The sequence below is a fragment of the Periplaneta americana genome, chromosome 1 (assembly GCF_040183065.1).
Source record: "Periplaneta americana isolate PAMFEO1 chromosome 1, P.americana_PAMFEO1_priV1, whole genome shotgun sequence".
Lineage (NCBI taxonomy): Eukaryota > Metazoa > Arthropoda > Insecta > Blattodea > Blattidae > Periplaneta > Periplaneta americana.
The window spans coordinates 17838301-17864478 of record NC_091117.1 but is presented as its reverse complement, the minus strand read 5'-3'; the positions used below and the strand labels follow the sequence as shown (position 1 = coordinate 17864478).

The window sequence follows — 26178 nt, the reverse complement described above, 5'->3', positions numbered from 1 at the left end:
TTCCTCCCTGCTTTCCACCCTCGCCTCCCTTGTTTGAGAAAGGGGCCGGCCATCCGGGTAGAAGAAACACGTTACTTGCAACAATGATAGACTACTTTTTCCCCGCCAATATTGCATCATCTGGCCAGTGCACACCCCACACCTAGTTCAATTTAAACCCGCAAGGCTATGCTGTCATGGAAACTTAGCTCCCATCTTTACCGTCTGGCGTAACGTCACTAGTCATGTGACAGGGAGGAGCCATTCAAGCCACTCCTATAAAAGGTGAGATTTTACAGCGCTAGAGTCAGAATTCCTCTCATCTTCAAACCAACAACTTCTCTTCTCCCCTGATCGCTTCAATCCCTTACATTTCTCTCCTACATCATTCTTGGCTTCGACTCCCCACACTCACCCCGACTTGCTCAACCCTAGTCCTTCCTTCAAACCCCCCTGCAGTGGTCGGAATCGCGGGCCAATGTTTGCAAGCTCGATAATTGCATCTCCCCCTTTCATTGGTTGGAGCCGCAGACCATGTTTGCGAGCTCGATAATTGCGTCCCCTCCCTTTCATCGGTCGGAGTCGCGTGTCATTTTTGCGAGCTCGATAGGTGAAGGTTCCCAGTTCTCAGTTCGCTCTTACTCGCCACAGTGGCCCCTTTTTCGAGCAAGTTTCGTTTCACCTCTTTTCAGGCACTGCCATTACCTCTCACTTTTTATATGTCCCATCCTAGCTTCGTCACATCTTCAACTAGCCTCAATTAGAGTCATAGGAACAAATATTTCAATATTCGAGATTTTCTCAACGACATCCCGTTTCCCCTGCCCCCGACCCAGTGGTGGAACTAATTGTTGAAATAAATGTCTGTATCTGTAACCAGAGTTTTTCTTTTCAACATCGCAATATCACCCCCACACACACTTCAGCCCTCTTGTCCCATCACTTCCGTTTTCCCTCTACACCTGCGACCACAGCATTCAGCAGAGGAACGTTAACGGAGACCGGTGTACGACAGTATTGAAGAATTAGTGACCATGATTGATAAAGAAAAATGCAGGAGGATTAGGGGATCAATATGGGAGCCAGGAGTATAAAAAAAAAATAGCTCAAATACAGGAGTTCCCAGAAAATACGGGAGAGTTGGTGTCCCTGGTATACATAAAATTTCAGCAACTTTTAGGTGCATGAAGTCAACATTATTAAAAAAAGGCCGCCCAAAGACTTGAAATTTTATAAATTAATGGCAACTCCAACTTCATTAAGTTGCACAGCTTCAGAAACATTGGGATAATTTCGAATAATAGAAGCCGCAGAAATGAGATTACTAAGACCTTTGAGGGTGGGAGACATATTCTATAAGCCTACAATGATCACAAAAGGAACTTCAATTTTCAGAAGGAATTACATACTGTATAGCTGCCGTAACCGACAATATTAACAATGTATAATTTACGTAGCATATTGATTTATTTCTAATTTTCATGCTATCGGAAGAATCTGCACCTTTGAGTGCATTTTTCATAATCATCAAGTTCACAAGTTGAAACTCTATTACCTTTTTTCTGATAAAATATATTCACCTTAGCTGCTTAAACTTCTATAAGCAGTTTGCTTTATTTTTAACTTTTCTGCTGACACCTTCAGTAGGTTTCTCGATGGGTAATTTTAGTCCCTGCTTTTCAGTTTCAAGGAAATGTATTATATTAAAGGCCATATGCCTAGCTTGAACTCATAAAGGCAGTAGTACAGACCCAGAAACAAAATTGGGAACTTGGAAAATTCAGGTGGCCCAAATTTTGTTGCTTGATCTGTACATATTTTCATTTTCTTGGCACGACTACACCACAGTCTAATATATATTAGACTGTGACTACACCAACTCAGATAAGAGGTGGACTGTACTGCATTAGTGATGTAATAGTGGTCACTGTGTATTAGTACAAGACATTGCTGTTACTGAGAGAATGGTCGGGTAATATTTAAATTATTATAATGAAGCCTGAAGTAAATTATTATTTTTTTTTTAACTAGTGGGCCGAAACCTGTTCTTTCAGCCGCGGTGGAGGCGTTGCCCTTGGTACATCATAGGAATCGAATTACGTAACACCGTGTTATGATGAATGGAGCAATGGTGGAATGCAGTTACGGGAAACGGGAGTACCTACCCGAGAAAAATTTACCACGGTGTTTGTCTTTGTCCACCACAAATTACAGTTGGACCTACCGGGATTCGAACCCAGGTTACCAGCGTGGAAAACCAACGCTCTAGTCGTTCGACTAACGGTGCACTCAAACTCGAAGTTAATGAAAATTCCTATTAATTATAATTATTTTTCCTCGTTTTCAAAACCGGTACAAAAATTCCCACAAAATGGAGAAAGTTTTGTATGTTGGTGACATTGTTTCTGATAATTTTACGTACATTCCCTGCACTCTAGTGGTAGAATTTTATTTAATGAAATTGTTTAATGTATGCACAACGTGGTGGAATGTCTTTGTGGTTGTTGCATTTTGACATTACACAATCTTCCCGAAGTACAACTATAACAGTATTAATATTGTTTTGGATGTCTTTGTTGGTATCAAGATAAAAGTGACTTGTAAATAAATAGTTTAGACTGCTGTTACAGTAGTGATAGAAGAAATGCTGTGTGATGTTTGTGTTGTGTCCCAAAAATTTTAATCACGTTGCGATTCCTATGATAATGAATTGTGTGCTTAAATGACTGTCAATAAGGATACAAACTACAATATGATGTCAAATAGTAGAGGCAATGAAACTAATCCTTCTACTATTATGAATACCAAGGAGAAGGAGAAATACATTGAAGAATTTGATTTTCCCTTCTGCGATGAAGCAACGAAGTATGAGAAAGTCGCAAAAATTGGACAAGGAACTTTTGGGTAGTTATTGCTTACTGAATGATAATTTTTGTGTAATTTGTAGTACATTTCTTATTTTTTTTAAAGCAAAGAGGCCAATTGATACGTACACATGGAACGTTCGCAATGGATATAAACAGTGATTTAATTTTACACTTGAGTTCGAACCAGTGTATAACAACGTTCTTTAACTATACAGCACGGTTTTAAAATTGAAACAATTCTTACTATGTTGATTGCTAATGTAATGACAGTTCAGGTTAGGGTTGCCGTCGCGTGACTGAGGAATATTATTTCACGTAATTTGATGGTAACATTACTGGTACTGTACAGGTTATGCTTAACGTTTACAGTGCACCATCTTAAGTTGGCTCCCATTCATGAATACGCTGTTAATAATACGAAGTCCATGTCTTCTCAGTCTTCGTTTGTCTTAGAGTGTCTAGTCTTGGTAAAACAAGTGCACGGGAAGTTCTGGTGATTTTAGAAATAAAAATCTTCGGCGTAATGTGAGAATAGAATGAAAGTTGGCAGATTGATTCCCCTCCTTTTTTGTATTAATTGTTGCAGTATGAATATGCATTCAGAGCATGAACCCACATTGTTGTTCTTCACTAACGATCTTTGGATAGGTTATAGGCCTACTTATAAACTGTGTCAAGGAAGCTTATCCCTTTGCTTAATTATTTATGACCGTAGAGACTTTGGAGTAATGGCACGTTTGGCTGCGAAACCAGGTGGCCCGGGTTCGATTTCCGGTCGGGTCATGTTACCTGGTTGAGGTTTTTTCTGGGGTTTTCCCTCAACTCAATATGAGCAAATGCTGGGTAACTTTCGGTGCTGGACCCCAGACTCATTTCACTGGCATTATCACCTTCATCTCATTCAGACGCTAAATAGCCTAAGATGTTGATAAAGCGTCGTAAAAAATAACTGTAGGGACGTCGCTTTTTATTTAAATTTTTTTTTTTTTTCAGGGAAGTATTTAAGGCCCGGGATAAGAAAACAAATAAGAAATTTGTTGCAATGAAAAAGGTGCTAATGGACAATGAAAAAGAAGGCGTAAGTATGCATTTGAATTCACTGTTAAAGTTCAGTTTCTGGATTTCTTGGGTTTTTAGCTCCTTTGGATATGCGTTATTTAGAAATTAGAATGAAGCTAGCCTAATAAAACGGGAACTAATCTAATAGTACTTGTAATTTTTACATTTGTAATACATTTTTGGTTTATCATATAAGGTGAATTTTATTCTTTTTGGACTATAAGTTTATGAGTGAAAAAAAAATTGTTTGTTACAGTTTCCTATAACCGCCTTGCGGGAAATACGTATTCTGCAGCTCCTTAAACATGAAAACGTAGTTAACCTCATAGAAATATGCAGAACTAAAGGTGAGTGCTTGCTTCATTATTCCTAGGTTGGAAATGTGCACATAATTTGAGATTGAACATTGATCATTTCAAGTCACTTTTCTGCACATTTTTTCTAACAAATTTAAGAGATGACTACACATGATCATACTTCATATCTTTCGGGTTCTTGAACTTCATCCAGGTAAAATACTAAAACTTTTTAATTCGTTTTAACTTTTTTTCTCTTTTGGGGGCAATTCCTGTAGAAATAAATGGGGTGCAGTAACATACAGCTCAGTGACGAAATGACCCTGTAAGTACAGAGATATTACATAATAGGGTAAACGAGGATAATTGTAAACAAATGCTGTGAGAAATACAGAACTGTCAAAATAAAAATTTTAATTCGGGGGAATATTTAAATGTTGGCTAACCTACAAAGCAGTTTGGCGCAAAATAGGAGTAACTGCTTAGTTGCGAACGAATATTTTGTAAGAGTATGAAAAAAGTTGAGAAAGGATTTTGTTTCATCTTCATTTTTGGCATTGTAAGTAAACGTAATGTATAGTAGTTAACATTTATTATAATAGTTTTGAGATCTCCCATAACCTCAGTTCATTAAATTATGACGTGTTTACATTTGCCCCATAGTTTTAATTGCTTGGGGGTAATTGTAAACATGTTTTACTATGGTTACATTTCGTACTTTTCAGTAATCAAAGAGACCCCCACCCAACTACATTCTAGAGGATTTAGAGAGGGTTGTCACAGATGTGAAAAATAGTAACTACAGTTATCGTGAAGCTCAGGAGAGGTACTGAGTTCCTATATCGTCATGTATCATAGGTTAAAGGGACGAAATGTACCAGTGACTAAAATTGGAGTTGGAAGGAGTACAGCTCTTTCTTCTGAAACAGAACAAAAAATGTTCAGTGTCCGATAGCCTGTGCGAAAATTGGTGTTTACAATTACGCCCCTCTCAAAGGGGTAAATGTAAACAGGTGGGATAAATGTAAACTAGCAATTAAAATGAAAAAAGTCAACCTTATTATTTTAAACCCATTTTCAGGGAAAAAAAAAGATATAAGAATAACACATGTTTCTTTGTCATGCTTACCAGCTGGTTGAGTGGAAGAGAAGGCCTTACGGTCTTAACTCTGCTAGCTAAAATAAATCATTATCATTATTATTATTATTATTACTGTTATTATTATTAATTATTATTGTAGAATAAACACAATATAAATATGGGAAATGCCTGTTATTATTCAGTTGAGAAGCTTTTGTCATCTAGTCTGCTGTCAAAAAATCTGAAAGTTAGAATTTATAAAACAGTTATATTACCGGTTCTTCTGTATGGCTGTGAAACTTGGACTCTCACTTTGAGAGAGGAACAGAGATTGAGAGTTTTTGAGAATAATAATGAAATATCCCAAACATAGTGCAGAGAGATTGTCCATTTTCGAGAAAAAAATAACCAATACTGTAAAAAAAAAATTTTACATCAAAAAATATAAATACACTTTTCTCTCCTTCCATTCCCTCTCTTACTCTTCCATTCCTTCATTCTTTCACCATTTCCCTTTTTTTTTCCGTACCCCACCTCTCTACTCCTACTATCTAATTATATTTCTACATTATACCTACCGTAATTACTCGATTAATAGACGCACTTTTTTCCATAATTTTTGGAATAAGAATACAGGGTGCGTATTAGGCCTATATGCGAGAAAAAAATTTAGGGGAGTAAATCATACATGACATCCCACATGATACAATCTCAGCTGGTTTTGACATCGGACATTCAAATAATATTGAAAATGATCGATCGTATGATTTCGAGAACCTCGATATATCGAACGGTTATGAGGAGTAATAATGTAAAGTGCATAACATGCGAAATGAATAAAAATGTAGTACAGCATATCCTAAAACTGAATACAAATAAAGCAAAAATTAAATTTTTTTTTCCTTTTTGTGTGTGTGTGTGTGTGTGTGTGCACACGCACGCGCGTGCGTGCTTTTTTTCACAGCATTTTCTTGTCAGTTCCAATGCGTTGCTTCATGGGCAATAGTCAAACATTTTCTGATTTTTTTTAACAGTCCTGATGGACAGAGGACAAAAAGTTAAAAAGGAGATAATAATTGAAGGGTTGGCGGGAAGAACGATGAGGGTCCAAATAACAAACTTTAGAGAAAAATTAATTTTAAACTCTAAAAAACACTGCTTTAATTCGTATGCTTAATGTAATTTACTTTTAATTTTTTTATTGCACATGGAGATTTTGTAGTAACCCTATAAGCCTCTATTAGTTCTTAACATAATCCAATAGATGGCACCTCTAACTAAAAAATTTCATTTTATGGACCCTCATCATTCTTCCCGCCAACCCTTCAAATTGTGTAATTTGTAATTATCTGTTATATGTCACCTTTACAGAGCACACAGTTTTAACTTGTATTTTTTTATTCTGTTTTTTTGTAGCTACGCAGTACAACAGGTATCGCTCTACATTCTACTTGGTGTTCGATTTTTGTGAACATGATTTGGCAGGCCTGCTCTCTAATGTCAATGTAAAATTCAGCTTAGGTGAAATTAAGAAAGTGATGCAACAGTTGCTCAATGGCTTGTACTACATTCACAGTAATAAGGTGAGTATGTCCACAAAGCACATGTAAAATCTGTTTTCACTTTTTAAGCAGAGGTGTGTATAGTTCTGCGTCTTAGAAAATCTGAGGTGATCAAGTACAAATTTGGATCTGTAGGCTGTCATCCACTCTGCTTTAAAAAAAAAAACTGAAAGTTAGAATTTATAAAACAGTTATATTACCGGTTGTTCTGTATGGTTGTAAAACTTGGACTCTCACTTTGAGAGAGGAACAGAGGCTAAGGGTGTTTGAAAATCAGGTGCATAGGAAAATATTTGGGGCTAAGAGGGATGAAGTTACAGGAGAATGGAGAAAGTTACACAACGCAGAACTGCATGCATTGTATTCTTCACCTGACATAATTAGGAACATTAAATCCAGATATTTGAGATGGACAGGGCATGTAGCACATATGGGCGAATCTAGAAATGCATATAGAGTGTTAGTTGGGAGCCGGAGGGAAAAAGACCTTTGGGGAGGCCGAGATGTAGATGTCCGGGATAATATTAAGATGGATTTGAGATTGGGTTGTATACTTTTTTTCTTTAGTGTTGGATCTAAGTTTTTCGCATTTCTGTGGAGTAAGTGATGCTTTTTTGAACATTGATAAGCAATCTCATGACCTGTTTGAAATTTGTTTCAGATCTTGCACAGAGATATGAAGGCTGCAAATGTACTAATTACAAAAAACGGAATACTAAAATTAGCTGATTTTGGCTTAGCCAGAGCATTTAGTGCAAACAAGAATGGCCAAGTTAACAGGTACAGTATGTTTTAGAACTTTATTTTCTGTATTTAAGTTAGGTTGCTTGCATGTTTTTATATCTAAATTTTAGAGATGGTAGATTTTAGCAACTTAAAATAAAAACTGTAGCATTTTAGGAATAAGGTTTAGCTTTTTATAGCACTTTTAATATTAAAACTTCAGCATTTTGTAGCATTTTTGGATGGAACATTTTTTAATGGAAAGCTTGGTGGTAGAAATTCAGTGTTATCAATGTGTTAACAGATGCATTTTCTAGATTGCCCAGTTAAAATTCATGAAAATAATGAAAAAGTAAAGGAACATGTAAAATTACAGTGAAATAATGAACATTAAAGAACTTCACAAAAGATGGGGTATGATTTTTTCTCGACCCATCTTGTTATTCAATCACTATCACTCGGTACCACATACAACTTGTTTGTGAGTGAACACTGGACCTAAAGAGATGGTATAGACTGCCAATATTCTAGGGGAGTGTCTTGGGGCCTCTTCTATTCTTGGCTTTTGTAAATGATCTGCCAGTTAATATCTTGTCTAGGGTTCGCTTATTCGCGGATGATTGTATGGTATACAGGGAAATAAAAAGTTATGAAGATACTACTCTTCTCCAGAATGACCTCAATAGAATAAACGATTGGGCAATAGCCAACAAAATGAAAATAAATTCTTTAAAGAGCAAAGCCATCAGCTTTACAAGGAAAAGAAATAAAACAGTCGCATCGTATACGTTAAGGGGTGAAACCATTCCGGAAGTTAACAAATGTAAATACCTCGGAATAACATTTAGCAGCGATCTCGGCTGGGGGGAACACGTTACAGACACAGCGGGAAAGGCATGGAGAGCTTTACACTTTGTGATGGGGGTACTAAGAAAAGGTTATGATAAATCCAAAGAGATTGCATATAAATCACTAGTACGTCCAGTAATGGAATATGGTGCTGCATGTTGGGATCCTTACAGATTAGAACATATTAAGACACTGGAAAAGATTAAAAAACGGGCTCTTAAGTGTTGTCGGAAAAATTCACCATTAAAATGGGACACACTCACGGACAGGAGAACGCGAATTCGATTATGCGCACTGTTCAAAACATACAGAGGTGAGCCTGCCTGGAGAGAAATAAAAAATAGGTTGCAGCCGCCAAATTACTCTTCAAGGAACGACCACTCATATAAATTGAGGGAAAGAAGACAGAGGACGGACACTGGAAAGTTTTCTTTTCTCAATCGTACTATCAGGGACTGGAATGCTTTACCTGCAGACTTACTAAAGGCTTTACCAACAACCAAAAATGTATTTAAAAATAGGCTTAAGGACCTTACTAATGGACGGTAATTATACACAGTACTTAAAGGATGTAAATGATATGTTGTTATTGAAGTGTTGTATCAGTGAAGAATTATGTTGTGTCAGTGAAGTGTGTTGTATCAGTGAAGAAGTATGTCGTGTCAGTGAAGTGTGCTGTGTAAGTGAAACGTGTTCCTGTCAGTGAAGCTTTATAGTTTATAGTGGCAGTGCAAAGAATTTGAACAGTGAAATGTTTTTGAAGTGTTAGTGAAATCAGGATAGAATCAGTGAAATGTGTCGTAGTTCCAGTGCAGTGAGTGAGTTGACAGCGAAATGAGTGTAATGTTGAAAGGTACTTGTGCAGATATGAACATATACTCGTGGGTTTTAGTTCGATCTTAGTTTTAAGATACAAATTAGAATATTTCAAATGTTATTTTAAGTGATTGTTTCATTTAATTTAGTATATTCCCTGTTGTTGTTATTATTATTATTATTATTATTATTATTATTATTATTATTATTAATATTAGTATTAATTATTAGTATTATTATTATTAATTATATTTTTAATTAATAAGTTTATTATTGTCATTATTGAGTGTAATTAGTTACCACTGCCACCGGGTATATACCCATTGCAGTGTGAATAAATACATACATACATATATACCAGCACCAGACAAAGTAGTTGAAAACTAGAGATAATGGTACAGAAAACAAAGAGGGTATCAGGTAGGTCACATTCCGGTGTACTGTTCATATCGTGAAAGCTAACATGGAGAGGTGACCAAACTATTTGAAAAAAATGTGAGAGCCTGTATGTGAAGGGGGGCCTGTGTGTGGTTTTTTTTTTTTTTTTTTTTTTTACAGAATTACAAAAATGTCTCATTTAATGTAATTTCACTCCCATTTTGCAGAAACATATTTCGCATTTTGTATTCAATTTCACATTTTGTTGTGGATTATAAAGGTAAGCGTTCACTACATCGCATCACACTCCTCGGACGAATCACATGCAACGGATATTTTAAGTGAAGTGTGTTCACTGTAACGGCTCTATCTCATCGCCTTCCTATCAGCTGTTTAAAACATATGACATACGATATTGACATTACTGAAAACAGAGGAGTTTTGAGGTTAGGTCTGTTAACCATGTTTGTTAGCGAATAAGAATTTGTAATTGTTTCATGCTTCTTAATTGAAGAGGAAGAAACGAAAGAGATAATGGTTACATAATATATGTGTAAGAAACGACTTGATTACTGTAATGGGAACGCCTCAAATTATATAATTCTTCGCAGTTTTCTACAAGCAAAATAAGTTTTCCGCCTACCATTTTAGCGCGACACTGAACACGGCACAACATAATAGTAACAGTTGAGCAATTAAAATTGATTTATTAAAGAAGGCCATGATCGCACGCATCAGAAAAGTTGCTCATCTGAAAAACGTGGATGGATTTACCGAAAGCCGATGCGTGCGATACGATGTAGTGAATGCGGTTACATAAAAATTACAGCAAAGATTGTCTTTTTCCGATCTGTGTGATTTGTCCAATGAATGCGATACGATATAGTGAACGCTTACTTTTAAACTACATTAATATACGAGGGGGATCCAGGAAATAACGACCGTTTTATTGTAATAATTAAAAAAAAAAATTTATTTGAAAAAAACAGTCTGTTACATAACTGAAGCTTCCTTTACTTCTCTACATAATCACCACCTACATTTAAACAAATGTCATATCTGTTCACTAGCTTTAGAATTCCCGTATTATACTCCTCTGCTGCCAGTTCATTAAGCCAGGTGTTCACTGTCTTCTTCAACTCTTCATCACTTCCAAAACGTGTACCACCCAGAAAGTCTTTCAGCTTAGTGAAAAGGTGAAAATCGCTAGGAGCAAGGTCTGGACTATAGGGCGGATGATCAAAGATTTCCCAACCGAATTGATCCAGCAATTCTAGAGTTGAAGCAGCAGTGTGCGGGCGAGCATTGTCGTGAAGAAGCACAACTCCTCTTAAAAGCATTCCTCGCCTCTTGTTTTGGATGGCTCGCCGTAGTTTTCGTAAAGTCTCACAATAACAATTTGCATTGATCGTAGTGCCTTTTGGCATGAAATCCAGCAAAAGAACACCTTTGCGATCCCAAAAGACGGTAGCCATGACTTTTTGTGTTGAGAGAGTCTGTTTGAATTTTCTCGGTTTCTTGGGTGATGAGGGATGATGCCACTGACGTGATTGGCGCTTGGTCTCTGGGGTGTTGTGAGACACCCAGGTCTCATCACCAGTCACAATTTGATCAAGAAAGACGTCTCCATCTGTGTGATATCGCATCAAGAATGTCAATGCTGAGGCCATTCTCAGAGTTTTGTGTTGCCGTGCGCAGATTTTGTGGTAGCCAAGATGTTGCGACACAATTTCTCCAAGCAAAGAACGAGAAATGTCAGGAAAGGCAATATGCAATTCGTCAAGTGATGTGCGCCTGTCTTGCAAGATTCTGTCGTTCACTTTAGTCTTCAGGTCTTCTGTGATGAGTGATGGGTGTCCGGGTCGAGTTTCATCGTGGACATTTGTTCGCCCATTGTTGAACATTTCGCACTATTTTCCACATTTCTTTCATTCATTATAGTATCACCATACAGTTCTTTCAATTGCCGGTAAATTTCTGCAGGTTTCAAATGTCGGGCATTCAAAAATCGAATCACACTCCTCACCTCACAGTCGGCGGGATTATCAATCACGTCGTTCATTTTGAAGTAACACAAAATGCACAATGGCGACTTGTTGCAACCAGTACTCACAACATTATGAGAACACATGTTAAGGAAGCCAGTTGACCTTCAAACAAGGAAGGGGAGTCAGCTGCGCGGCAGGTATGCGCGAACTGTCGTTATTTCCTGGATCCCTCTCGTACTTAACAACATAAAGTTACTTACTTTGATAGCATCTGAACGAATTTCGCATTTATCGTGATTGTGAAAATCTACCATCATTGTGCTACATGCTCACTAATGACACCTTCAGCCTCGACTTCACACATTTTTCGAGCCTCAGCAGCAGCAGCTTTATAATCTTGTTTCCAGTAGTGCTTTAGAAGGACTCTGTCATACTTTATCTCCTCCATTTTATATTCTTTGTATTAACAATTGACGATTGTCACAAGCTCATAGTACACAATAATAACCATAGTGTCTTGTAAATTGCATTAAAATCTTAGAAAAAACACTGATACAGTAGAACCTCTATTATCCGTGGTAATGAAGGGGGTGAGTTGAAAGGTTAATCGAAAAAATCGGATAATCCGTACCGTAGAAGACTTTCATAAATTAAGTGTTGCATAATGCAGTTTCGTAATTAATTTTCTCCGTGGTCATGTGTTTTAACACATTAGTTACTGGATCAGAAGTTTTAAGTATAATAGCTCTGTTGGAAAGAGTCCGTGAAGAAAGAATAATGCTGAAACTGATCAGGAGGAGAAAAAGGAATTGTTTGGGTCACTGACTGAGAAGAAACTGTCTACTGAAGGATGCACTGGAAGGAATAGTGAACGGGAGAAAATTTCGGGACAGAAGATGATATCAAATAATAGATGGCATTAAGATATATGGATCATATGCAGAGACTAAGAGGAAGGCAGAAAATAGGAAAGATTGGAGAATGCTGGGTTTGCAGTGACAGAACACTATGAATGAATGAATGTCAATGACAGGTTTCTAAGAATCAAGGAAACTTCCTATGATGGATTTCCGTGGAAAGATAGGAAAAGTATAGGTCTCATGTTATAGATTGAAGTAATTTATACACTTTAGCCTTGTTTTTTTATTAAATCTTGCATAGTTAACTCTAATCTCGTATTCCTATGTGAGATGAACCACAGTTCCTCTTTTCCAAAACCACGCAATTATATGCACTTCTCTTCCATACTTAGCGCAAAATGTATTCTTTTGGCACTTCTGGAAGACGTTTTGCAGAGAAATTAAACAGGTCACTCAAACAGTTGATCATAATGTGTAAGGACAAAGGCTTGTAGTATCACTCTCTATAAAAAAAACATGTATTAATGTACTGTGCACTACTCAATATTTTTTCTGCAACAAAAATAGGAGAGAATGACAGACGGATAATCCAACAATCGGTTAATAGGGTGACGGATAATTGGGGTTCTACCACAGTTTAGTATATACAGTTGCGAAGCTCAATACTTACTAAATATGCAAACATAGACAGTTGAAATATGCATCCATAGATAGACGCTAGCCACCAGGATCGCTACTATCGCCTCATCACAGACTCTTTCCCTAGCAGACGATAAAATGTATTGTACTTTTGATATCGTGTTCTTTTGAAAAATTAACACCTTCCTTCCCTTATTGAAATACGAAATACATAAGATTTATATATTATTTTCATTTATATTTTACAAACTCACCTTCCTGGATCTTTCGGAAGGATAACTCTGACCTCATTTTCTTAGAATTTATAGTGCAACAAACGTCTCCTTGTCCCATATTATTACTCAAATTATTGTATTTTAGCCATTTACAGTTATTACAACCGATAATGAACATTTCACAGTTTACACAACTTTTCACAACAATGCAAAATACGGCACAGTCAATGCCTTTTCGATCTAGACCAGGCCGTAATATATGTTCGGGTTTTCTATTTCAGTGTATGGAGCTCAGTGAATTATTATATTATAACTTTATTGCATATCATAGCTAAGTTTTATTTAGTGTAATGTGTCCATAAGTTCCCTTTACTTCTTGTTGCATAATATGTTGCAGAAATAATTACAAAACTGTGTTATTTTAATGTGAAGAGAATTTTACATCTTAACATAATCTTCTCGCATCAACATTTTAGGTTTAGAATGGAAGCTATTTTGAGGTTTAATAAAAAAGAATTTATATTGTGATTTTAATATAGCACATCTACCTTCCTTGATAAAGACAGAAAATTTATCATACCACTCTTATGAAATTAGTGTACGTACAATTGTTACTTCGTCTCTTAGGTAGTAGATAAATACAATAATTCAGTACTCAATTGTAGTATTAAAATACAAACAAATTGAATGTGCGGAGTATCATACATGCCATTATGCTTAATTATAATGTATAATTGCGAATTTAGGAATATAAGATATAGTAAACATAACCTATAATATTTCCATATGTAGTGGCAGGGCATTGGAGACCGCTAAAATTAGACAGAAAGGGGCAACTGGGACAGTAAACATAACCTATAATTTCAACATAACTAAATATTCGTGCGGTGCAACTGAAAATTATTGAATCGTGCATAAATGAATGTACAATAATTTCGCAATATTTAATCGAAATAAAGGCAGGTAGGTCTATTACACATACGAACAACGTAATTTTCACACCAAAAATAATATTACACCTTAACTCACAAGGAATTATGTCTGAAGTGTCTCCTAATCATTGTTTTAAATTTTATTAATGCAATTACACTACATTTTAGAGAAATATATGTTACTTTTTATGCATTCCAACTAATTTATATGGTTGAAACGCCGCCCTTCGTGATCGGTTTAAGCTAGTCACATGGTCTGCCTTACGGCCTGTATTAGATCACGATGGCAGTGACACAGTTTATTGTTCCTAGTACACACAGCGCTCCAAGCGGCTTGCAACTTTCACAAGAAATGCAAAAAATCACCCCAAGCTTCACGATTGTATATACTAGACTGTGGTTCTACTGTATTACTTACGAAGTGGCCTAATAATATTGTACCAGTTTTCTTGTATATTAAGGCCACACTTGCTGAAGCTGTATCCTTACTGTTGTAGGTATACAAATAGGGTTGTGACATTGTGGTACCGTCCTCCAGAATTGTTGTTGGGTGACCGTAACTACGGTCCGCCTGTGGACTTGTGGGGCGCCGGCTGCATCATGGCAGAGATGTGGACAAGAAGCCCCATCATGCAAGGCAACACAGAACAGCAACAGCTGACGTTCATATCCCAGCTCTGTGGCTCAGTTACTCCAGAGGTGTGGCCTGGAGTGGAGTCTCTGGAGCTCTACAACAAAATGGAACTACCTCGGGGACAGAAGCGGAAGGTGAGTGTTCTCAGGCAATAGTAGCATTATTGTTATTGCTTTGCTGTTAGGCTGAATTTCGAAAAAGTCTTAAAACTCGTCTTGTTTTCTAATAGTTCATCACAGTGAAAAAAGTTCAGTCCAATTCCCTCAGTAAGTTACCTTAGCTTTGTGTCTCTAAAGATGAAGTTAGATCCAATGTTTGAAATGTCATGTTGTGTTCTCTTCATGTGGAATAGAAAATGTATTTATGATATAGGCCTATGATATACTAGCCGTACCCGTGTGCTCCGCTGCACCTGTTAGAAATAAATATAAAGTAATTACATAATTATAATAGGACATTTGATCCAGGGAACAACTTTTACAACAGCGCAAGATAATCTGCTTCGCTCATTACCCAATTTTTTTTGCATTGCATTTATTGCATATATATTTTATGTATTTTAACACGATTCAATTTAGCATAGTTAAAATTTGAATTATAAAATAATGGATTGCTAAGCTAACGTACTATTACTGCATACTAAATCAATACACTCTCGTTCGTTAATTCTCTGAGATTAAAATGAGTGTACATAAATATTATTTTAAGAAATACAGAAAACGAATGTACAAAATAGCCTATCAAATTTTCTGTAGGCTATATTTAATAGCTTTCGATTGTTGTTGTCCAAGGCCCCTTATAGACGAAGTCATTTGTTCTTAATTCATTGCACCGTCTTAGATGGCGTTATTTTAATTTTAAAACTCATTTATCTCATTAAATATCAGTCCTATCAAAATTTTGTAAAGAATAAAACTTATCGGAAATCATTTTCAAAGAAACTTTTGTTATGTAACATTTTTCACAAAAATCAATAATAAGCGAGATATTTCGATTTATTTAATTCAGGCCCCCTTATAACCCCCCTTTTAAATAAAGTATTTTGAATGCTATATAGCCTAAAATCTAAGTTACAACGAACTTAATTTATATTCCAATTTTCATATAAATTGGTTCAGCCATTATCGCGTGAAAAGGTAACAAACATACAGACAGACATACAAACAAAAATTTCAAAAAAGCGATTTTCGGTTTCAGGGTGGTTAATTATATATGTTAGGACCAATTATTTTTGGAAAATCGAAAATTACCAGAAAAAATTCGGCTACAGATTTATTATTAGTATAGATTGATATATGATATATTTATTTGTCAGTCAACTTTACAATTCACAGTTATGGTGGGCCTTCACATTTCTGTTTTTCGATCCACCATCCCTTTAATACATACAGCTCTTTTCTATTAGTGTATTCTTTGCCGAGAATTTCTTGATTACTTTCTAATGTTCTGTTAAGACTGAATTGCTATATGTCCTTCCCTCTCTATCCTCTTCTATTCTCTCCCTCCTACCTAGGCTGTCTCCCTTCCATTTCTCGCTCACCTATTAAATATTGCATATTCCTTCCTTAATAATTTTCATTATTTATTTATTTTCTTCTCTACCCTCAAATCCTACCTATTCTTAATCATTATGTTCCAGCTATTTTCTCCTACATTACTTGCTGACTTTTTCGTTTACTCTATTTTACAACACTTACATCACTTTTTTTTCCTACCCTCTGTTTATTTACGTATTGATCCCTTTCTCTTCGCTTCACTCCTAAATTTCCTATTTTATTCCTCTTTCCATATATTTATTTCTATAATACTCCTACAGTTATAGTACCCCTCATACTACTCTCAACCCATAACATTGAAAAACATCAAATATCTAATTCACTTAATTACACTTGCAATTTCTCTCTCATTCCACTTCACATTTGTTCAGATGTTTTTTTTTTTTTCACTTTAATTCTCTTGTATTCATTGTATGATAGTCTCTTATTACACTCTTACCCTATCTTCTTACACTTAACACTTTTTTCTCTGTTCCTTTTCTTACACTTTTGCCACCCCTAACTTTCTTGCACTCACTTTTTAGCACTCTTTTTCTTCGCTGATAACCTCTCCAAAGCCCTATCTATTCTGTCCTCACAATCACTAATATCTGGTAGTCGCTTCATTCCTTCACTCGTTCTTATCATGTCTTCTCTTGCATTTCCTCCATTAGTAAAATGTGTTTATGTAAATCCCTTATTCTTAATAAGTGACCATTGCTTCTGAATATGAAGGTAGATGTACCTTCGAAACATCACATTTCCCTACCTCAATAGAAAGACAAGAAGTATTACCACAGTCTAGTATATACAGTCACGAAGCTTGAGTTGTGAGGTTGCTAGGAACAATAGACTGTGCCGGTACTATTTCGCATTGTCTATAATGAGGCGATATTAGCGATCCTAGTGGTTAGCAACTATCTGTGGATGCATATTTACTACGTATTGAGCTTCGTGACTGTATATACTAGACTGTGGTATTACCATATTTACTCGTGCAATAGACACCATCACATAATATATGCTCCCCAGTTTTTGACAGTAATATGTAGGGGGAAAAAATTCCCGCATTACATTTTCATTTGCTACCTGTGGTAATATACAATCATTATGTTGGATGTGCTTGTCATGCTTAAATTTTTAAAACAAAGAGTTCATTTATTATGACGATTGAAGTGATTGTGCAGTAGAGGACGATGTAAGTGATGCTGCAGTAGAGGATGACAGTGATACTAAAACCAGTGAATAAGGTAATATTTAATTTTTTTTTTTCATTTCAATTATTATATTCCATAGATCTTACATGAGCAGTGAAGCTTTAAGCTGTGGAACAAGTCAACATTTTACAACATTACATTACAATTTTTACAAATTTTTACAATATTTTACAATTTTTACAATTTTACAATTTTGCAAAACAGATTAAGTCAATATAAAAACATATTTTAGTTGAGCTATATAAAATTGTACATGTCATTTTAAGTAGAATATTTCAATTCACAAGCATTAACAATTCATCAGTTGTGTAGAAGGTATGAGTATGTAGAAATTTGGTTAAGTCTTTTCTAAACCTTTTCTCATGGTTCTTCAAATCTTTAAGATAATTAGGCATGAAGACTGTAATACATGAATAGCGAACTCCTTTTTTATAACAGCTTCGACTAACAGAGGGTAGATGAAGATCTGATTTATGTCTTGTATTAAAATGATGAATGTCTTGATTAGTACTGAATTTATCTTGGTTCTTAATATACAGTATCATTAGGGAAAGAATGTATTCACAAGGTAAGGTCAAGATTTCTAAATTTTGAAATAGTGGTAGTGTTACCCTCACAAAGTAAACCTAGTTTTTGCTTTATTTATATTCAGTTTTAGGCTATACTGTGCTACATTTCTTATTCATTTCATATGTTGTGCATTTTACATTATTTCTGCTCATAAGCATTCAATATATCGATGCTCTCGAAGTTGTACAATTGATTATTTTCAGTATTATATGAATATCTGATGTTGAAACCCAGCTATGATTATTACACAGGTGGGATGTCAGGTATGATTTTTTCCCCCTAACATTTTTTTTCTAGTGTATAATACGCATATTGTATTTTTAATCCAAAAAGTATGGAAAAAAATGCATCTATTACGTGAGTAAATACCGTGTTTAAATTCTTTCTTAACATTAAGCTGCCTTTCTTTACTTCCTGTTTATGATGATTCCTTTTTATCTGCCTCCTTACACTTAAATGAAACCTGTGTTTTTTTATTCTCTTCAATAAATCTTCATTGATTCCTGCCCTTTGTCTTATTCCGCATTGCAACCACCAGAAGGCTCTGAATTGCATATTCTTGCAGGTGAAGGAACGCCTCAAGCCGTATGTGAAGGACCCATTTGCGTGTGATCTTCTGGACAAGCTCCTTGTTCTAGACCCCAGTAAGCGCTACGACTCGGACTCTGCGTTGAATCACGATTTCTTCTGGACTGACCCCATGCCTTGTGACTTGTCGAAAATGCTTGCCCAGCACACGCAGAGCATGTTCGAGTACCTCGCACCTCCACGAAGGCCAGGTCACTTGCGACCACATCACCACCACCAGGGTGGTGCCGGTGCAGCGGGGGCTGCTGCGAAACCATCCTCATCAATGGACAGTGGGTACCAAGACCGTGTGTTCTGAATTCACAGTCAGTATTTCATCACCCATTCATTATATATACATTGCTCGAAAGACTGACAACACTCCATTCAAATGTAATAATTATAAGGTATATTATCTTTTTGTAAAATAAATTGAACTCATTACAAGCTTCGTTTTTTACTCCTTCAATGTGCAAAGTAGAGTAAACGCAAGAAGAGCTTGCCACGGAAAGCTGCGCGAACTTTCGGAAACGTTCGGGTGCACTCGACCTCGCTTCGATTCGATTGGCAAACTGTCGTCAGTTCTCAGTCTGCTGGCTTGATGTTTCGAGTGAGATTTATCACAGCACATGTAATGGAACCTAAACCTAGTTGCAGAGTGACTAATAAAATAACATTGTTGAAAATACAGAAGCACGAATTCTTTTACATATAAAATCACTGAATGAAATTACAAAGATGTTATAAGAAATATGAGATCGTGTAATAATAGATATTAAGACATTCTAATAAAATACTAATAACTAATACTATGTGATTTTATTAAAATGTTCCGATAACTAGCGTGGTACTATGTTCGATTTATTATAATCTGTATAATATATACTCCTTACGCAAATCAAGATTTTCAGGTATAACTCCCTGTAAAGTTGATTTGAATAATTTCGAGGGAAAAATTGTTCCGGAGCCGGGTATCGAACCCGGGACCTTTGGTTTAACGTACCAATGCTCTACCACTGAGCTACTCGGGAACTCTAACCAACACCGATCCAATTTTTCCTTCTATATCCACAGACCTCAAAGTGGGCTGACAACCGTCAAGCAACCAACTTCGAGTGCACACTAACTCCGTGTGACTTAAATTGTGGTTTTCTGTTAACGAACAGTGACGTGTATTATGCAAATCAAGTCACACGGAGTTAGTGTGCACTCGAAGTTGGTTGCTTGACGGTTGTCAGCCCACTTTGAGGTCTGTGGATATAGAAGGAAAAATTGGATCGGTGTCGGTTAGAGTTCCCGAGTAGCTCAGTGGTAGAGCGTTGGTACGTTAAACCAAAGGTCCCGGGTTCGATACCCGGCTCCGGAACAATTTTTCCCTCGAAATTATTCATATACTCCTTACGTTACGAGCGGAGTCTGTTTCGTTTTTCATTCATTTATAAACGTTATAAATAATTTCCTAGTTTGACTGTGTAACGTTTCATTAGCACTTCCTAATTTAGAGCCAATGGGGGGCATTATTAAGTACATAGAATGTTATACAGAACTCTGTTATTTTACAAACACACTTTGAACTCTATAAAAAATCCTGATATGAGGGATAAAACGCAGAATATGTAACGCATATGCTAGCTTCTACCCGCTCTGCGCAATACATTTCACGATACGAACAGTTCAAGACCGCGCTTTCGAATGCGCCCTGTAATCAGCATTATGTGATTCATAGCAGCCCTGTAATGAGCATGGCGGCACGAGGACCGAATATCGTTCTCTGCGCATCAGTCAAATGGGCAAGCTTTCTTTGCGCTTTCTCTATCAAGAAGAAGTGTTGTGATTCTGCAGAAGCCAATTTCGTAATTTTAATGAGAATACACACGTTTCTTTGCATTTCTTATACAACTTAAACTAGTGAAGTGGTTTTGTGCAAGACATGTCCTGTGAAAAAGAGAGGTTATGAAATACTGGGTCATCCATATATTGTGGCACCACAGCTGAGGTGGGGTCCTGCTCGGCCAGTAAGCTCTCGCTTCCTGCCGGCCGGGCAATACAGAGCCCTATGTTTAGCAAGCTAGAGTGACTAATAAATTCTAATGCACTTTAAAAGTTATGTATTCACTCATGTCATTAAAGGAGATGCTGGAACTGCCTGCCTTCGTTTTCAGCACATTTCTGCCATCATTTTATGAAATTACATAGTACTTTGCTTAGTTCTCTTTGAGAAATTGAATTGATCTCTTGACGAATGTTATTCTTAAGTTCGTCTAAAGTGTGTGAATTCGTTTTATCACTTTATCTTTTAATGATCCCTAGAGATAATAGTCACAGGCTGTTAAATCAGGTGATCTTGAGGGCTATATGTTATTGCTGATAACTCTATCGTCAAACACTTGTGAATTGCCTGCAATGAAACATTGGCTGTATCCCTCTCAGTTAATTCAGCAAAAAAGGTTGCAAAATGTTGTTCACAAATTTTACTTACTTACTTACATATGGCTTTTAAAGAACCTGCAGGTTCATTGTCACCCTCATATAAGCCCGCCATCGGTCTCTATCCTGTGCTAGTTTAATCCAGTCTCTATCATCATATCCCACTTCCCTCAAATCCATTTTAATATTATCCTCCCATCTACGTCTCGGCCTCCCCAAAGGTCTTTTCCCCTCGGTCGCCCAACTAACACTCTATATGCATTTCTAGATTCGCCCATGTGTGCTACATGCTCTGCCCATCTCAAACGTCTGGATTTGATGTTCCTAATTATGTTAGGTGAATAGGTGAATAATACAATGCTTGCAGTTCTGCATTGTGTAACTTTCTCCATTCTCCTGTAACTTCATCCCTCTTAGCCCCAAATATTTTAATATTAAAGATGTTATTGATTTGTCCTACAGAATAATATCTGTAATATTAATTCCCAAATATTTCCTAAGAACCTCATTCTCAGACACCCTTAATCTCTGTTTCTCTCTCAAAGTGAGAGTCCAAGTTTCACAACCATACAGAACAACCGGTAATATAACTGTTTTATAAATTCTAACTTTCAGATTTTTTGTTGTTCACATATCTATCACTGTTAATTGTATCCTCAAAAAAAATTGGGCCTATTATTCTTTTGCTGGAAACTGCGCACCACACCTCTAGTTTCTCGTTATGAAGAGGTTCCTCATGAAGCAGATTAGGTTTTTTGGCACTCCATTGTTGGCAGTTTTGAGAACTTACATACCCATGTAAATGAAACCATGCTTCGTCTGAAAAGAGAATGAGATTAGGATCAATTTCTCAGTCATGCACTTTATTCAAAATCCATTCACAAAATCTAATCCTACATACAGGATCACCTGGTTTAAGTTCTTGCACCACTGTAGGCTACATTTATAGGGTTTTACTTAAGTAACTTTGTAGCCCTTTGTACAGAACCATAAGAAATTGCCGTTTGCTGAGAAATATGGCTAAGAGATTTCTTAGGAGAATTTTCCAAGCGTTGTCCAATGTCATCAAGGGTTTCTTGTGTGAGCACTGTATGTCACCTTCTCTTCATATCAAGAACACTTCCTGTTTCACGAAATTTATTAACTAATCTATGAATGTCTCACCAGCGAATAGGGATTATAAAGAATGGACACTTTGTGTCGGTACCTTTCATGTAGCCGGACTGATTTCAATGACCTTCAAGCCAGCTAGAGCGTGAGATTCTGCTTTCTCCCTAGAGTTGGCGCTGACATCACACCAGCTAGCAGTCGACACAGCGGAAATATAACACATATAATTAATACATCTAGGTACATTATGTACTCAAAATAAATTGGATCCATAAAATAATAAATCCGTCATTAACTGTAATGTCTAGACTCTAGAGTTCCTTTATGATGAGAGTTGAGACGTTGACCCCAACAACAATTAAAATATGTAATGATTTGATAGCAGTGAAAATGGAAAAACAAAACTCTTGTGAGAAGTAAAACCATATACCTATATTATATTACATATAAATATTAAACGAATTTGATACGTAATTTTATAATGTATTATATTATTTTATAATCTAATTTATTATATCTGAAATATAAAAAATTATTATTACAACTAGTTCGTCACTGAGAAATAAGGAAAAGCTGTTAACTTGAATTTATTTGAAGCGAAGCGTTACTGGATTATGCAATAAGGTAGGCGATGTTTGGATCATGTGTCTCAACTCTATTCTCAATTATTATCTTAGCCTATGCTCGATTACACTAACCTCTAGCGCTTGAAAGTAGAACTAAACGCTGGCGCACAGAGAAACAAAACACAGGAAAATTCGCTCAGTGTCCATTCTTTATAATCCCTATTCGCTGGTCCCACAACTTGTGACTCGAACACCTGAAAAATTCTCTTGAAATAATCTCTGATAGCACAACCGGATTCTGTATGGACACATGAATCGCAAATAAACACCCAATGTGGAATAGAATAATTAGACCTATTATTTGCCATTACTCTCACTTCACTTCACGTGTTGCTCTCACTGAAACCAGAACAAACTGCATTGCGAGACCTTGAATAAACCAGTTATTCCCACAGATTGCTTCCCTTCTGCCTGCACAAATACATTGCTGTTGTCAGCTGAGGCACTTCACGCAGCTCCGTTCTGAGATATATGTATGACCCAATACTTTTCATAGTAGGAGTCGTATAAAACAAGTGACACTTCGTCTTCATTAGTATTAAAGCTCTGCAGTTTATTATTGACGAAATGAGTGACTGTTTCTTGGTTTGTTTTGGACAGTTGTTTTGTGCAGATAGTACTACGATATGGAATAATACAAATCAGTTGTAAGACCTGTACTCTCGTATAACTGTGTGAATCCAGAGCTGTAGCACAAAAAACTAAGTGGATAAATGAAACAATAGAAATGACGACTTTAAGAAGAATTACATAAAAATCACCTATAGATCTGTCACTAAATCTACGTATTACTCTGTGAAAAGATTTATTTATCTACATATTTAGACTTCAACAAACAGAATTTGATAACGCAATCTCAAGGGAAAAAATGGAACTCTCTGCATCATAATCCACAATTCCCGATTTACAACGAAAATCGTCTGTAGATGCATTTAGATTGGCAACAGGCCATGATTGTTTGGCCAAACACCTGCATAGAATTGGAAGATATCAGTCCCCTAACTGCCCATTGTGCAACTCAAACCAAGAAATGGATTCGGAACACCTCAAAATCTGTGCTTCAGTGGCTGACCATGATAATATCTTTGAAAAATATTGGAGTGCAAGAGGTCAAATGACTTTATTGTCAAACGCCTGGCATTAGAAAACAACAACAACAACACATAAAAATCACTAAGGGATAAAATCAGAAGCGACATAATTAGGGATGAATGAAAAATTGAACCTGTGAATAATTGGATAATGGATAGGAAAATTAAATGGAATGAACATATTGACCGTATGGAGGACAACAGATTATGGAAGAGAATTAGGGATTGGAATCAAAAGGACATAAAAGTTGAGGACATCCAAAATTGAGATGGAAAGATAAGCTTACACAGCACTGACGAATGGATACAACAAGCTGCAGGCTTATTGCGAAAGGAAGAAGTTTCTCTTTTTATCTTTTTTACTAATGTATCAAATATGAATGAGGTCTCGCCCATCTCATTATATTTTGCTCGACTAGTATGACTAGTCAGTTTGTTTTTATACCATTAAGTACGAGAAAAATTCGTACCGGCACCGGGAATCGAACCCAGGACCTCTCAGCTGTGCGCACTGAGTGCTCTCTAACCAACTGAGCTATGCCGGGACCCGATTCACGACGCCGGCCGAACTCCTCTCGTAGTATCGTGTTACGGCCTTACTGCCTGCACTTGAGACGATACACGTCATATATGTACAGGAGCGCATATTACATGACTTTATGGCCATATTCAACAACAGTTTCTTTAAACTGTTAACATCATATATGTATCAAATATGAATGAGGTCTCGCCCACCTCATTATATTTTGCTCGACTAGTATGACTAGTCAGTTTGTTTTTATACCATTAAGTACGAGAAAAATTCTAATGCTGGGTACTTGACTCTTCATCATTGACCAAATGAAGACACTTGTGTAGACCAAATTACAGACAGAGTGTTGCCCAAGGTGCGCCATAGGAGGCTGGTCTGTGCTACACCCACGATGAGATGAGATGATTGAGGTTCATTGGGATGTCAATAGAGGAACCAGAGATGGAGAACACTTCTGTGTTATCTGGACCATGACCTTGCCCAACATAAGTCATAAATCTAGAATGCTCCAGGTATCGAATACAGATTCACAGGATTATGAGCCCAGCGCTGTGGCAGCTGTTCAGATTAAGTACAATTTTTCATCCATAAGTCACTGTATGAAATACACCGTGGTTACAAATTATTGGACGATTTCAGAAGGGTACATTTTCACCAATATTGAACATAAATACATGATCTTACCACCATTTGAAAGAGGGAAGTTTGAAGTTTTATACTGACCTTAGATGCACTCGATGCCCAACGTGTAATACAGCATTCTTATTGGGTGACAGGCTCTTTCCTTGAAGCCCAACAGTTTAAGACGAAATTTGAATATATGAAATACAGTGAAACCTCTCCTTACGGACACCCCCAAGATACGGACACTCCTCGTATAAGGACAGATTTTTATGTCCCAACTGAAATAATATAGAAATAATGATAAATTTAACTCTCATTTACGGACACTATCAGACACGGACACGGACAGCTGTTTCTCAGTCCTAAAGCCTGCTTTACCTCCTGATTACGGACAGCACTTGGATTTCAAGACCTAATGTGTTACAAAAATGGAAAATTTAGTTTTGAGAACTGTACAGAAATTCCTTAACATGAAAGAAGACAACAAGGGTCTCATAGGCTATCACTAGCCCAGCCAGCTTCCCCTTGTTAGCTGAAAGCGGGTGGATAAACAAAATCATAATATTTAACCTGTCTAATGGGTCCAAGGTTTCCGCGATCGTGATATAGTTAGTAGGATTACTCTCTTCACTTCAATCAGTTGTTCTGTTTCAAGAGACATGGCACCTGAACGTAAAGGTTAAGTTGAAAACTGTAAATTACAGTACTGCATAACTGTATACCTAGAATAAAATTGCATGGCACAGTACTGTATTTTCCTTTTTTGGTGTCATCTACTATAGTTCAAAGTTGCATAGAATTTACTGTAGTACAGTAGACTGCATTTAGAATTAAAATACAGTAATACATTTCACATAAAGCGTGAAGGGATACATAATGAACATTATAAATTTACTATCAGATTGGGGACCCTCCCTCCCAATAAAGGACACCTCCCAGATGCGGACAGATTGTTATGTCCCTTCGATGTCCGTAAATGAGAGGTTTCACTGTACACGAAT

General features: G+C 36.6%; 1 protein-coding gene across 1 annotated transcript; it reads left to right on the top strand.

The window, feature by feature from the left end:
- The first annotated feature begins 2439 nt into the window (after window positions 1-2439).
- Window positions 2440-19214, top strand: Cdk9 (Cyclin-dependent kinase 9). The gene is made up of 7 exons (XM_069840463.1): window positions 2440-2883; window positions 3840-3924; window positions 4162-4252; window positions 6699-6865; window positions 7506-7624; window positions 14742-15012; window positions 18766-19214. Exons 1-7 carry the CDS (start codon window positions 2702-2704, stop codon window positions 19084-19086), a joined length of 1236 nt encoding a protein of 411 aa, XP_069696564.1. The 5' UTR covers window positions 2440-2701; the 3' UTR covers window positions 19087-19214.
- The last annotated feature ends 6964 nt before the right edge of the window (window positions 19215-26178 follow it).